Raw genomic sequence first — 14,237 nt, 5'->3', positions numbered from 1 at the left:
TAAATGATCATAACCCTTTGGTGGGGTTAGGTGTATCCTAGGTCCTGGGGCTTAAATATCCAATATGGAATTATGTAAAATGGTATGTACAATCATGTAATAGGACTTCCTAATTTAATTCTTAAGCAGGTTCTAATCTTCGCTATGACTGGTATTCATGGTTCAGCTTAAGACTTACAAAATTGACAGAAGCTAAAATTCTCTTTGCCACCAAAATTACAAATATTAAAAAGTTCAAATATGCACAGAAAGCTGCAGTAAGACTCTAAATTTCTATCTGCATGCCATGATCCAGACTGTACCTAACAAAAACACGGTACATTTATATTGAAAAACAGGGTCCCATTTATTTGTAAGAAAAAGCTGGATCTCAGCGTCCACCAGAGCAAAGGTCAATGGCAACCTGCACACAGGCCTCAGTTCCACTTCTTGCCAGAAACAAAATAGAATTTACATAAAAATAGATATAACCCAGATAACCATATACACCAGTATATGGCCAGTGCTATTTACATTAAAAATGTTGCATTGCATAAGTCAAAAAATAAAATACCATCATGCATTTCATTTTAACTTTTAAGGTGAAAAATGCAGTTATAGAATTAAGTTTTCTTACCATGATTGTCCCAATATTTACTACAGGAATTACATCCAAAGGTTTCTTGCTCATGTGTCTCATTTCATTCATTGCCAGCTATTAGCCTAAATGTGACACAGATTATATGTCACTTAAGCAACAAGAAACTTTTGAATAACCTCTATTATACTGATGTACTAAACTAAAGTTATGGATATATAACCACATTGAAAGTTTTGATGAACATGTGTGAAATAATCCCAATAATTACAGTTCTTCAAATGTAAAAAACCATTTGGATCATCATAAAGGTACACTGAGGTCCTTTCAAAGTTTAATGTCATTCTTCAGACAAGTACAGACGTAACACACTTCTAAGAAATGAACATTCTTTATCACTCTGCACAAAGTAAAATACAATGCATTAATCAAAAAGGGGAGCATCATATAATTGTTACACTAGATGACGTTTTTGTCATTTCTTCAGGAGAATGACTCTTTATCACTTCTTTGATGAACTGTTCCAGTGCAGGGAAGTAGCCCTGGCACTGCCACGTGTCGTTATGAGTTCCATCTGGAAAAATGGCTAGCCTCTTAGTCCGAGAGCGGGAGAGTTCATAAAGCTGCTTCATCTTTACTGGTGGAATTAGTCGGTCGGAGAGTCCAGAGATGAAAAGTGAAGGCATTCTGCACTGAGAGATTTTTCGGTAGGAGAAAAATTTATTTTTGTAGCACCATAAAGGAAGGTAACGCATTGGAAAGAATGAAAATAAAGTGCTGGCCATATGCGGTATGCTTAAAAATGTGTTCTCCACCATAATGGCTGAAATCCTATGTGAATTTTCAGAAGCCAAATGAATGGCCACTGCTCCTCCCAAGGAACGGCCAAAAAGAAAAATTTTTGTCTTATCAAGGTCAGGTCTAGTCATCACGTAGTCTAGCACAGCTTCGGAATCTAAATAGAGCCCTTCTTCACTTGCTTCTCCTTCGCTTTTTCCATATCCTCGATAATCAACAAGCAAAAGATTAACTTTGAGGTTAACCAACATAAGCAATGCATTTGGTAACCTGTGACCTATGTTGCCTACATTCCCATGAAAATAAATTATAGTTGGGGAATAGGGTGAATTGTCTCCAGTGTATCTTATTAAAATAAGATTTAGATGGACTCCATCTTTGGTTCTGATGAAAATGTTCTCATGTGGAATACCAGTGGGCATGGGAACATAAAGGTGTGAAGAGGACGGCTGTTCTGGGAAATAAAGCAATACATCCTGGAATTTATAGAGAATGCCTGCTATTGATATGAAAATTAACAAAAGTAAGATAATGCCTCCATACAGATGAAAAGTCACTATTAAAGGTAAAAGAGAAATACGACAGAGAGCCCAAGACCACGAAGCCAAGGCTATTAGCCATCTTTCAATGAAGTTCCACAGCATCCAGGACTTTTCCATTGTAGCTCTCCGTAAGTATCCTAGAGAGAAAGATAAAGGATATCAATAATTCACCATATACCCATTACTTTTAAAGATCTGTGAAATAATGCAGTTAGTATCCTTGGGAGCCTACATGATGCCACAAGAAACAAGCTGCTGTAATTCTCATTGCCCCACTCCTTCACAACAGTCTCCAATCTAAGGTACCCTTCAGAGGTATACTTATGAAATGCAAATATTCACTGAAATTATTCAGTTTTTAAAAAGTGCTTATTTGCTGCTAAGTACCTTCATTCATGTGTTTTCAATGATGTGACAGGAAAATGATGACGCCATTCCCAATTTTACAAAGAGGAGATGGAGGTTCAAGGGCTGAAGTGGATGTGGCCATAGTCCCACCTCTACAGGCAAAGGAGCGAAGAAGCAAAGATGCACTACCCCAAAGCTCACGGCTCGTCAGCTGCTAAGCTATGTCCATCTAGGGCAAGTTCTGCTAAAGAGGTAACTACCCGATTCTAACCCTGCCACACCAAGCCAATAGAGTTTATTTTCAATATCTTTTTATATTTAAAATTATAAGTAAACCAGGGTAAAAAACAAACAAAAAAACCCCAAATATTTCCTTCTACCTGAAGGTTTTTAGTTAATACAATACTAGAATATTGATTTTAAGATTATTTTTGAGAAAAAGTTTAATAATGTGTCTTTCACACTAAACATAAGTTTAAGATTGCCAGTGTTTTGCGAGGTACAGGATCTCCTACAAAACACTTGTAGAAGTTTCATGATAAGGTGTTACCACTGATCGCTATAACATATTTTAATACCAATAAACACGTGGGGGGGATAATGTGGAACAAATGCACAGTAATTCTCTTGAGAACAAGAGGCAAACCAAAAAAAAAAAAAAAAGACTGAGGAAAAACTTTAAAATATTACTGCAGTATATAACACACATAAAAAAGTAAGAAACTATCACACAGTTTTCTTTGTTACAAAATAGTAGTCTACACAAGCTATCTTAACCTGCCTGGAGTTCTTTTGCCATTTTATCAGGTTTCTCAGGTAATATCTATCTACTTAGGCTTATTTACTAAACTTTTGAAAACACTAAATCTCCCTTTATACTTTATTATACCACAATAAAGAAATTGCACTTATCTTCAATAAATAATTGTTATTGATTTTTAAAAACTCATTGTGTGCCATGAGCAAAAAAAAGCATTTCAGTACATATGAAATTTAAAACTGAAAGATCATCATAAAATCAAGTTAGATTGGTTATTAAGACAATGAGTTGAATGGTTTAAAGAACTTGATTTTCACTATTATTTCACTCAACAGATTTTCGTATTAGAATTTTTATTAAAATGAATCTTTCTAAACCCACAAGTGGAACTTTTCTGGATTCAGAGAAACCAGCACTGCCACCCAGTTGCAGGAAGTTTTATTACCAGGGGTGCCTCCTGCAATCTATAAAGTCCAAGATTAAAAACTTATAAGCAATGCCCAAATGCTGCTGGTATTAAACCTGCCTACAATTAGATTCAAAGATGTAATAGACTGAATAATAAGCCTCCTGTGCTGAAATGAACTGTTTGTTTTAATGATCTGCCAAGCTATTCATCAGCAGATTGGGCAGAGCTAATTTACACAACTTATCTGGGCACTTCAACGTCCCTTGTAACAGTTTCTTCATTTTATCTTTTAAAGTGTAAGTGATATCTGAACGATTTTGTGCTTAAAAGTTTCATTAGGGATATCTAAAAACAAACTTCATACACGAAAATAAAATAATTTTAATTTTGGCACAATGATTTGAATTAAAATGTCTGGGATCATTTGTGTTTGTGTGTATGTTAAAGTCCTACAATGTATCATAAGATACTATTTGTTTCTTTCCAGGCATAGTGGCACACAACTGTAGCCTTAGCAATTTAGGAAAGAGGTGATCTTAAATTCAAGGCCAGCTTCAGTAACTTAGTGAGACCCTGTCTGAAAATAAAAAGGGCTGGATACAGATCAGCAGTTGAGCGCCTTAATACCCGCCATTGCCCCCATCCCCCAAAAAAGCTACGGTAAAAAATGTCAAATTTTTACTATTTTTTCTACAGCTAAACCAAAAAGTCATTTGTGAATTTATGACAGAGGTATAAAATGAGTGATTCAAACATAATTTATTTGGTGATATAGTAGGTAATGGCATATTGACATTACATCACGCTTAAAATCTGTGAATAACTTTCTATTTATCACCCATTTCCAATCTGAATGTTCAACAGTGAAATTTTTTAAAATGCCTGCATATAAGGTTAGTCAGTAACAAAATAATAAAAACATTTATAAATGCTATAGCTATGTTTCTCTTCTTTGCTTCTGTGATGAGCATTTCTGGCTTTACTGCTCCTGTCAGTTCTGTTCAAATCAATAACACCAGAATTTAGTGAGTAATTATAAGACAAGGAAGATACAGAAATATGAGGAACACATTATCTGGATAATCAGGGATGGGGGGCCTTGGCTTTCAAATCAAAGTTTTAAATAAAGTCAGGTAACAACACCATAAATATAAAGCTCTAAATAAGTGGAAAAGGCATGTTTTAAAAAAAAAATTGTAGCTGTAGATGAACAGAATGTCTTCATTTGGTTTTTATTTTTATGTGGTGCTGAGGATTGAACACAGTGCCTCATGCATGCTAGGCAAGTGCTCTGCCACTGAGCTACAGCCCCAGCCCGATAAAGCATGTTTTGAAATTTAAAATACATTTACATCTGTCTAGATAAAAATCTATAGTTAAATTTTTCAGCTACTAAATTTTCAAAAGTTGTTTTTTCTAGCCTTTTTAATGTCTAATTTCAGTAAACAATACTGACTTTAAATCTTTAAGGCCAGGAACTGTTTCCCTTTTCACTACTGTATCCCTAAATGACTACAAATACTCAAGATCAAAATGTTTCATGCATGAATAACCTAATAACTTATCTGAACTATTAGATTTGCAAGAAAACACAGTAATATTCTAAGCCACAGGTATATGTTTAAGACTGGATGTCAGGAACAAATGGCACATTTGGTTAAGTCTTTTATTGGTTAGGAATAAGAAATTTGGGGGTTTTCCACAAAATGTTCCAGAAAGGTCACTCCAAGTGACTGGGAATGAACACCAAACCTTACAGTAGAAGTGGCCTCCACAGCAGGAATCCATTCTGAGGGCATGTGTCCTCTGACACGCTGCCACTGCAGGTGGGTCAGACTCACGGCTTGCGCTGTTTTCCTCACCCTATTTTTGTCCATTTCTCCTCCCTACTCTGAATCATATTTATACCTCGAAGATGCTATTGGAGGAACTGGATCAAGCACACTTCATATCAGGAAGATTTTTTTTTTTTTAAAATTTTTTTAATATTTATTTTTTAGTTCTCGGCGGACACAACATCTTTGTTGGTATGTGGTGCTGAGGATCGAACCCAGGCCGCACGCACGCCAGGCGAGTGCACTACCACTGAGCCACATCCCCAGCCCCAGGAAGGTTTTTTATTTACTAAACTAGCTGAAACCATGGCAAAGCACAATGACCAGCGCCATGTGTTAAGGGCCAACAGCCTTTCCCAGACTCGGCGATCTGATGCCATGGACTTGAACGGACATGAACAGACTGCACAGGGGCCGCAGCCTACGTGGTGTGGGCCTGCTGTTTATTTTGTTAATGAATTATAGTGAAGGGTTAACAAAACCTTTCTCCTTTTCCATATAAAAATTGGCCTTTGGTTAACCCTTCGGCAGTTTCCCTGGAAACGTAATAAAGGTGAGATATCAGCTGTGTTTCTAAGCAACATTGTTTGTGGTTATAAAAAAAAAAAAGGACTCCTACTGGTGAGCTCTTGTGGATGACAAAGACAGAGTCCCCAACCACACTGAAAGCTTAAACAGGGGTTTCTCTGAATGGAACATGATTTGTAATTGCCTTATCCTTTACTGACTCCTAGATGCAATATCCATGTGTTACAGAGGATACTATTTCCTGATAAGCATGAAGCAGCTAAGTAAGGTCAGACCCACATCCATCCATGTGTTATCTTGCCACCAGATCTGAGCTATCACCTGGGAAATGCACACTTGTTGGTAGCTGACATGCTGGCGTGTTAGCCCTTATCATACAACAAAGCAGAGGCTGAGGCTCACTATAATATTTGGATCTTGTGAATTGAGTGTCCAGTTGATCCCAAGACTTGATTATGCAGGATAAATGAGGTAATTGGTTGTCCTTTAAAGTCCTGTGTGGCAAAGCATCTATGAAATGTGTCATTGGAAGAGAATTATTTGACAAGCTCTGTTGCATACTAAAATGTATTCACTGGTAACACTTTAGCCTCATATACAATCAAAAGAAATCATGACTTTAATATGGTCATCAGAGTTTTTAAATCAGAGTTTTTACCGAGTAGAAGGGTTGCACAGTGGGAAGAAACGCCAGACCTGTTCTCTGAAGACCACATGACAGTCAGCCTATCACCTCTCTGCTTCCACCCATCTGTACGGCTATGTAATTTTAACCTTACCCCTGCATCTTAAACAGCTGACTGATCCCCATTTCTCAATTCTGCCTTTGCCCTGTTATCAGATCTTATCTCACATGTCAAACATCTCTAAAACCCATTAATATGTGGCTTTAACAACTCCCAGTTAACTCCTTCACCACTTGCTGAGAACCCAAGAAGCAAGCTCTTACCATGAATCTCAGAGTAAAGCTCACTTACTGCTGTATCTGAAGGATGTTTCTCTGTCCATGCTGTAAGACGCTGCCCTCCAACTGGTGATCACTGTGGACTCTTCCTCCAGCATCAATATGCTCCCATTCCTACCTCTCTCTAACCTATCCCCCTAGACACTGGCATTTCCCAAGGTCCATCCTTTCAGGTTCCTTTTACTGTTTGGATCTGGATTGTACCCACAAGTCTAATGTGTTCAAGGCTTGGCTGCCAAATTGTAGTGCTACAGGGAAGTAGTGGAACCTTTAGAAGGTAGGGACAACAGGAAGGAAGTGAGGTCACAGGAGGTGGCCTGGAAGGGGACACTGGGACCTGACCGGCCTTTCTCATTCCTCGCTTGCCATTCAGCATCAGGTGGGCGGTCTCCTCCACCATGTGCTCTGGGTCATCACATACTGCCCCTCCACAGGCCCAAGCAATGGGAACAAGCGACAATGGACTAAAACCTCTGAAACTTTAAGCCCCAAATAAATCTTTATTTAAGGTTACTGCCTCAGTTATTTTGGTTCAGGTAAAGAAGGCTAACTAACGCACTGGACTTTTCACTCAGGGACTTCACTTTCTCATGATTTCAATTATCACACCTGTGTGTGAGTGAATCGCAGTCTCTTCATCTGCAATCTCAATTTATTTCTGAAGTATCTGACACTTCATTGACATCTCAAACTTCTCCAAACAACTCTTCCTCCCAGCCGAAGTTCTGTATGCATTACATTAATTATGAACAAAAAAACAGCCTATAAGCAACTATGTCTAAAGTATAAATTCAATGAGTCGAGATATATATATATATATATATATATATATATATATATATATATATATAGATAGATAGATACATACATACTAAGAATTATGTGTTCGTGTCAAAAGTCACTACATGTGTATTACAGAAGCAAAAAATAAGTATCTTATTATAATATGTACTGATATTATATTAGAATGAAAAATCCATATAAATAATTTTGGTGCTTTCTAACTGATGTGTTTTGAGGGATCCTACTGATATCTGGCACCTCTCAAAAAATCTATTGAGGCATAACTGATCTTTATTATAATGCACAGGCAAACAGATACAATTATGATTCCTTCCCCCTTAATAGTTCTGATGTATGGAACTTCAAGTATCAGTGACATCCTATGTACTGTGCAGGAATTCTGATCATCATGTACCTTATAGAGGTGGTGATGGTCCCCTTGTGAATTTTATGGTCCTGATTAACTTGGTATGGTTAACTGAAATGCTCTGTATGCTTCCTGTCTTTAAATTCAAGTTTGGGTGGACAGTAACCCATACAAGACTGTAAATAAAAATAAAAATGTCACCATGTGGCTAGAAGTGCTAGCTGAATGAGAAGTCTACTATAATGGCCACAGTTGTCTGACCTCCAGTGATAACCTCATGTGCTCATGCTCCTTCATGTTCTTGAAGATCACAAATGGCTCCATTTGAAAGAAAAAATATTTACGTTACTATTCTATAAACGGGTGCTTAAAAAAATAAAGCTGAAAACTGAATACTCAGAATACCACTGTGTGCCCCCAAGGAGCTGTCAAATCTGTCTGGACCACTGGAAAATCCTACAAATGGCCTCCCAGTCTCTTCCCAAGCAATGGCCATCAGGTCCCAATACATCCTACTACACTATGTAAAGATAAAAGGCAATGCCACAAGTAACATGTGCGAATACCTGCTGTGCTGATCAGAGTGTGTGGATACTGTAGGCTATTTACAATGATAAATGCATTTCAGTCCTTACGCTCACATAGCTCAGGGTCCGCCAAATAATTCTCAAGCATCTCCTGAGCCACTCAGGAGACACACACATATAAACAAGACTGTATGTCTAACACAGGTTCATTCAGTTACAGATGAGACAAAAATCAAAGAAAGATCACAACTGTCCTGAAAACAGCTTAAGGAAATAAAAACCTTCACAATACCATCTACCTGGATCTCAAAAGCTTGTTTACTTACAGACACCAAGCGAAAACTTCTGCTTTGTTTGGTTCTTAAGTTTGTCTGACTCCAGCGTTCAGAATCTTACTTTTTCTATCAAGCAGCTGTCTGTTATTTATTTTTAATCACTCAGCACAACTATTCTAAATACTGCTAGCTCTTTTGAATAATCTAAATAAATACATGGAAAAGAGAGGACATTAGAGCAATTGAACTTGGTGAACTTTAAATGTTCCTATTAAATCCAAAATCTTTCTATGCTAGTGCTTCTCAAGAGGTTACTACAAACCCCTAGATGTCCTCAAGACACACTGTTGGGCCTCACAAGCTCAGAATTAAGCTCCTAATAACACTAAGACGTTCTTTACCTAGTGACTGACATCTCCACTAACAGTATACAAACAATGATGGGTAAAATTGCCAATGCCTTGGCAGGAATCAAAGTAGTGGTGCTAATGCGTAGGATTATCACCCTAAGCTCATAGTAAAGAAAGGGGGGAAAGTTCATTTCACTGAAGAATGGCACCAAAGAAGCAATAAGTTATTCATTTATTTGTATCTCAACCAATGAGTACAGTTTTCCAGCATGCTGTGTGACGTGTGTCGCAAAATGGCAAGCACACAGGAAGCACCTGTGCTGTATACTGAAGTACAACTGAACTGTAAGCTGCACTGGCTGCTTTTTTTTAGGTGGCAATATTTTCATTTGGAAACACAACTGACAAACCAATTATTCAGACTTAGGTGTTTGGCAGACACCTTCTGGAAACAGAAGCATGTTTCCAACTGCTCCCCAACACTTCCTTACTTTTCTAATGCCATTGTGGTGGTGTTGTTGACAAATGTGAATTCTGAATCTACTAAACATGCCACCATTTGGAAGAATCTGTCATAACCAACAATACAGACTAAATGACCAATGAATGTCACAAATTTTGACATGAGTAAACATTTGTTGGAGGATAAACCAACAGATTCTAATACATCAAAACAAACACTATTTGATGCAGGTTCCAGAAGCCACTATGTAATTGACCTTAAGGACCCAACTCCTGTGAGTGTTGGAGTAGCACCAAAGAACATTCACGATTCCTGAGAAAATCATTACAATATTTACAACATGTCATGAGCCTGATTTTGGCCATGTTTCACCTCAAGGATCCTGAATGCAGAAACAAGAGAATCTGTCTTCTATTAGGCAGACATTAAAAATTATTTTAGAAAATGGTAAATGATGTCATAATCCTTTTGTCATTATAGTTGTTTTACATGAAACAAATATCACTTATGTTAATATGTAATAGACTTAGAAACTCCCAGTTATAATTTTTAACACTTATTTTTTAAAATAAAGGGGTCCTGAAACCAAAGGTTTGAGACCTGTACTGTACCTTCTAACTGCTTAACTTTATTGCCTTCCCTCCAAGAAACTTGCTTCCTTTAAATTATGAATGATACAGTATGTTTATTTAAATTCTTTGTGCCTTATATCATAAATTATAAATTTATTTAAAGTTCTTTACCCAGTAATGTTTTAATAAAAATTGAAGACCAACAAGACACGTTTCAATAATCATTGCCTTAATAACTAGGAGAGTAAAAGGGACAGATCTACCATTCTATTGACTAAAAACTTTTTAAGACAAAATTATATTTTAATGAAGGTCAGAACAATAAAACTCTAATTATTCAAATTATGTTTTAATTGCAGAAGTGAACAACATATTGCTAATATATATTTGACTTGATGATTCCACCAATGGCAAAAGAACTTTGAAAGCTACAAATGTTTTATGTGAATGAGTTCTCAAAAAGCAATTTTGCCATAAGACTAAACAATTATAAATAGAATTATAAAGTCCTAATTCAAAAATACACGATTATGTTTTAAGGTCCTTCAGTTGGCCTTAAAATTGATAATGTTAGACATTTGTCTAAAAATAAAAATTGTTTACACATTAAAATGTACATCACTGACAAGGCAATGGTGCAGGTTCAAGTGAAGAATGCAAAGAGGAGAAAGTCAGTTCATGGGTCACTGTGACACCCACATCACAAGGATAGCAAGGACCTCATGGAGCTCACTGACTCTGGGGCAATTCACAGCTTCCAATCACAATCGCATGATAAGCAACACAGAACTGATTCAGCATTCCTACATCAATGTATCTTCTCTCCCGATAATCACTGGAAAGTTAAGAAACAGTGCCAGCTGCCTAGCTGAAATGGAAACACAAATAGCTGCTATCAGAGTGTTGGAGACACCACAGAATCAATTATCTATTTCCCTAATGGTTACCCACATGCCATCAATAATGAAAAATGTGTGTATTAATAGTCCTATGGGACAAATGAACAGTAACCCTCTAAGGAGGTGGTGGAGGTCAACTGAGTGGTTTAGAGAGCATTATGTACCTGCAAAAGTAGATACCTCAAAAATTATACTACGTAGCAACTTAGTAACATTTTGTGGTTGCTTTCTTCTGAGGAAAACTAAATGTCAGATTTTGTTACTAAGCAAAGCATTCATAATTTGCTCTGAGATTATAATATCTGCAAGTAGGAAGATGGTAAGCAATAAGAAAAACCACAAGTCTCTAAATGTAAATACTGACGTTAGGTTAGGTTGATAGTGAAATTCAGGAATTCTGCAACTTATAAATGGGTAATGTTTTAAAATTTAATCTATGAACTAGAGGGATAAGCCTTGGAATTTATTTTTTCATATGAAACCAATGCTACAAAAAAAGCTGGATTCTCTGGCTAGCTTGTAAATGCATGCACTTCACATCCTGGAAATACTATACCCTTACAAGGGATTTCAGCAGAATGTACTATTTTAGGAGTTAAGACCTTTATGAAACAACAACATAAGATGTAATAACGTCTCATGAAGTCTGTCATTTGAAGAAAAATTCTTAATTGAAAGAAAAAGAACTAAAACGTTTTTAAAAATCTACTCCAAAATAGGGTATTTATAGGCTCCAACTTTTAGTCAACTAAACAAGAATTGGAACTTGGAATCTCTGAGTAATGGTTCAATGAGTTATAAATTTATGAAAACAGAGAAATAGAAATAAATTCTCCAGAGATAAGTGACAACAGAGGTACAACCAGAAAAAAATGTGAGATCCAACAGTTTCCTGTGCCTACACTACGTCATACTGTTGGCCCAGGACGACTGAGTTGAGTAAATCCTCCTACTCGGACAACAAGGGGACTACAGCATACCTGGAAAGAGAGCTGTGAGCCCAGCGCCCCCTGAAGGCACAAGGTGCAGAAGCTGGCTTGTCCTCATGGTTCCACACAGACCATCAGGAGTGTGCAGTGGAAGGAGTGGGTGTTTTGGGGTGTGGTCTGTCAATAGCTAGGTAACTTTTCCCAACTCAATTTAAATATGTGTTTCCTTGTATGTAAAAGGAAGATGAAACATCTAAGTCAAACACTGCTGAGATCAAATACAGTAGTGTTAATAGCTACTTCTATTTAAACAAATTTAAACCATTTCATTACCTACTAGAGCTGTGTAAGTAAAAGTACGCACAACTAGGAGTCCTGCTAGATTTGGATTTAACACTGGAAATGACTCGTTGAAGACTGTGCCACCTGCACACAGAAAATAAGACAATGCCTCATTTTTCTGTCAAAATCGGCTCAGGTGGTAGATTCTCTAGCTCTCCTTGGGCCACTACTGCCAACATTCTCCATTCTGCAGCTGGTGTAAACTCTGATGGTGAGACTTACAGCCGGTGTGAGCAGGTTTATTATACTATGTGAGTTCCTTGCTGACAGAGACTTCATCCTGCTGAACTCTGCAGCAGACATTGCTATGTACTAAAAATACATAGTGAGCCCCTACTAACAGTGATTGACTGGTTGATGAGCTAAGTAGGATAATATGACACAAAACATCAGAAGGACACATTCTACTCTCATGCAGTAGAAGGAAGTTCAGTATTTTAGTCAAACATGTGACCAATCTAAGCATGCAGAAAAATAACTTATGAATCTACGACAAAAGGGAGGAGGATCGGTGAAAACCAAGCATGAAAACTTGGATTCCGCACTCGCCTTTCTCTTCGGTCGCTATTACTTAGGACGCACAGGTCAAGAGCTGCTGAACGGAAAGACTGGTTTCTGGTCGTTGTTATCTTGGCCAATCACACTAGTATGCACTTTGCTTAAGATGAACGACGACAGACATTTACAGCAAAAGTGGCTTCCCCTGTGTGGGCTGCCCCCAGATTTCTGAGAAGCCCCAGAACTTCTTGCAGAGGCACTGGCAGGCGGAGCTCATCGCCGGGCGGGCGCCGGGCGGGCGAGTCCAGGGTCCCGCGTGCGCCCGTCCCGGCCCTGAGCCGACGGCGGGGGCCTGCGCCGCTCGCGCCGCGGTCCCGCTGCACTTACTCAGGCTTGCTGGCAGGTTGCGAGGTCGGCCGCGGGCACGAAACCGGGCGCCGCGCAGCAGCGTCGCCCCGCGCCGCTTCCGTCGCTCCTCATCGTCCTCCTCCAGCCGAAGGGCCGCCGCCGTCGCCACGGTCTAGCCCGGAGATCCAGCGGCGCGGCTCTTGGCGGCTCCACTTCTGGCCAGCGCTCGAGTGTCGCCGGCAAATGTCCCCGCCGGCTCCCACATCACCTGCTCTCCGCCGTCCTCCCGGGTGGGACCCGGGCCGCCCTTCCGAGCATGCGCGGAAACCGCGGGCTGAGAGGCTCAGGACGGTGGCCGACAGGGTAAAGATACCTCAGCGCCTCCTTGCGGCCAAGGTTGCGTGGCTAACGCTCGCGCGTCTCATAACCCTGGGCCTCGCGAAAGGCGCTCACGATCACCACTCTCCCCCCCCCCCCCGCCTCACCCCGCAAAAGCCCATCAGACCTTGACCCCGGGGACTCCATGACATCGCCTTTCTTTCTTTTGACAAAGAAATCCTGATTGCCCATGGGGTTGTTAGGGTCCCCCCTTCTGACCCCACGAGCGGAGTGGCAGGGCAGAGGCAGGCCTGAATCGTGCACACTGGGAGGGTTCTTCAAAGGAAAAGAGGATTTATTTTTTCCAAGTTCCATAAAGCACAAGCCTGCGGGACGTGTTAGGTCGTGTAGGTCATTGCTTCAGGTGGACCAGCATTGCACCCTTGCAAGGAGCTGGTTTACCCCGGTTTACCCGTCTGCCTCTATCAGTAAATTTTTGCATGTGGTATGAGAATAAAATACTGGTACAGAGGTGCTGTGATAGACACATAAAGGAAAACCTTACAAAATCACCAAGAACCTTTTCTGTCTTCCTTTGGACTGTGGTTCACATCTAGGGGTGTTTTTTGCCTCTCCAACTGATGACATTTGGAGACTGACCCTCAGGCTCAGGTGGCACTGCCAGAGTCTGGTTAGTAAAGATTAGGACTTTTGTTAAATGTCTCAAGAGGAATAGAACAGCCCTACATGGTGAGCAGTTATCCAGACTGAGGTGTTTATGGTGCTGAGGTTGAGAAAGCCATTC

General features: G+C 39.3%; 1 protein-coding gene across 1 annotated transcript; it reads right to left on the bottom strand.

The window, feature by feature from the left end:
• Positions 1-711: 711 nt before the first annotated feature.
• On the bottom strand, positions 712-13,438 carry LOC308640232 (protein ABHD13-like). The gene is made up of 2 exons (XM_081312202.1): positions 13,154-13,438; positions 712-2,054 (listed from the first exon to the last, which is right to left on the bottom strand). The coding sequence occupies exon 2, from the start codon at positions 2,032-2,034 to the stop codon at positions 1,021-1,023; it is 1,014 nt and encodes a 337-aa protein (XP_081168328.1). The 5' UTR covers positions 2,035-2,054; positions 13,154-13,438; the 3' UTR covers positions 712-1,020.
• Positions 13,439-14,237: the final 799 nt, after the last annotated feature.

The sequence above is a fragment of the Spermophilus citellus genome, assembly GCF_964194105.1.
Source record: "Spermophilus citellus genome assembly, contig: SCAFFOLD_324, whole genome shotgun sequence".
Classification (NCBI taxonomy): domain Eukaryota; kingdom Metazoa; phylum Chordata; class Mammalia; order Rodentia; family Sciuridae; genus Spermophilus; species Spermophilus citellus.
This window is presented reverse-complemented; position numbering and strand designations above follow the sequence as displayed.

Coding starts and splice junctions, on each gene's coding strand:
- LOC308640232 (XM_081312202.1), bottom strand. CDS start 2,034: ATGGAAAAGTCCTGGATGCTGTGGAACTTCATTGAAAGATGGCTAATA.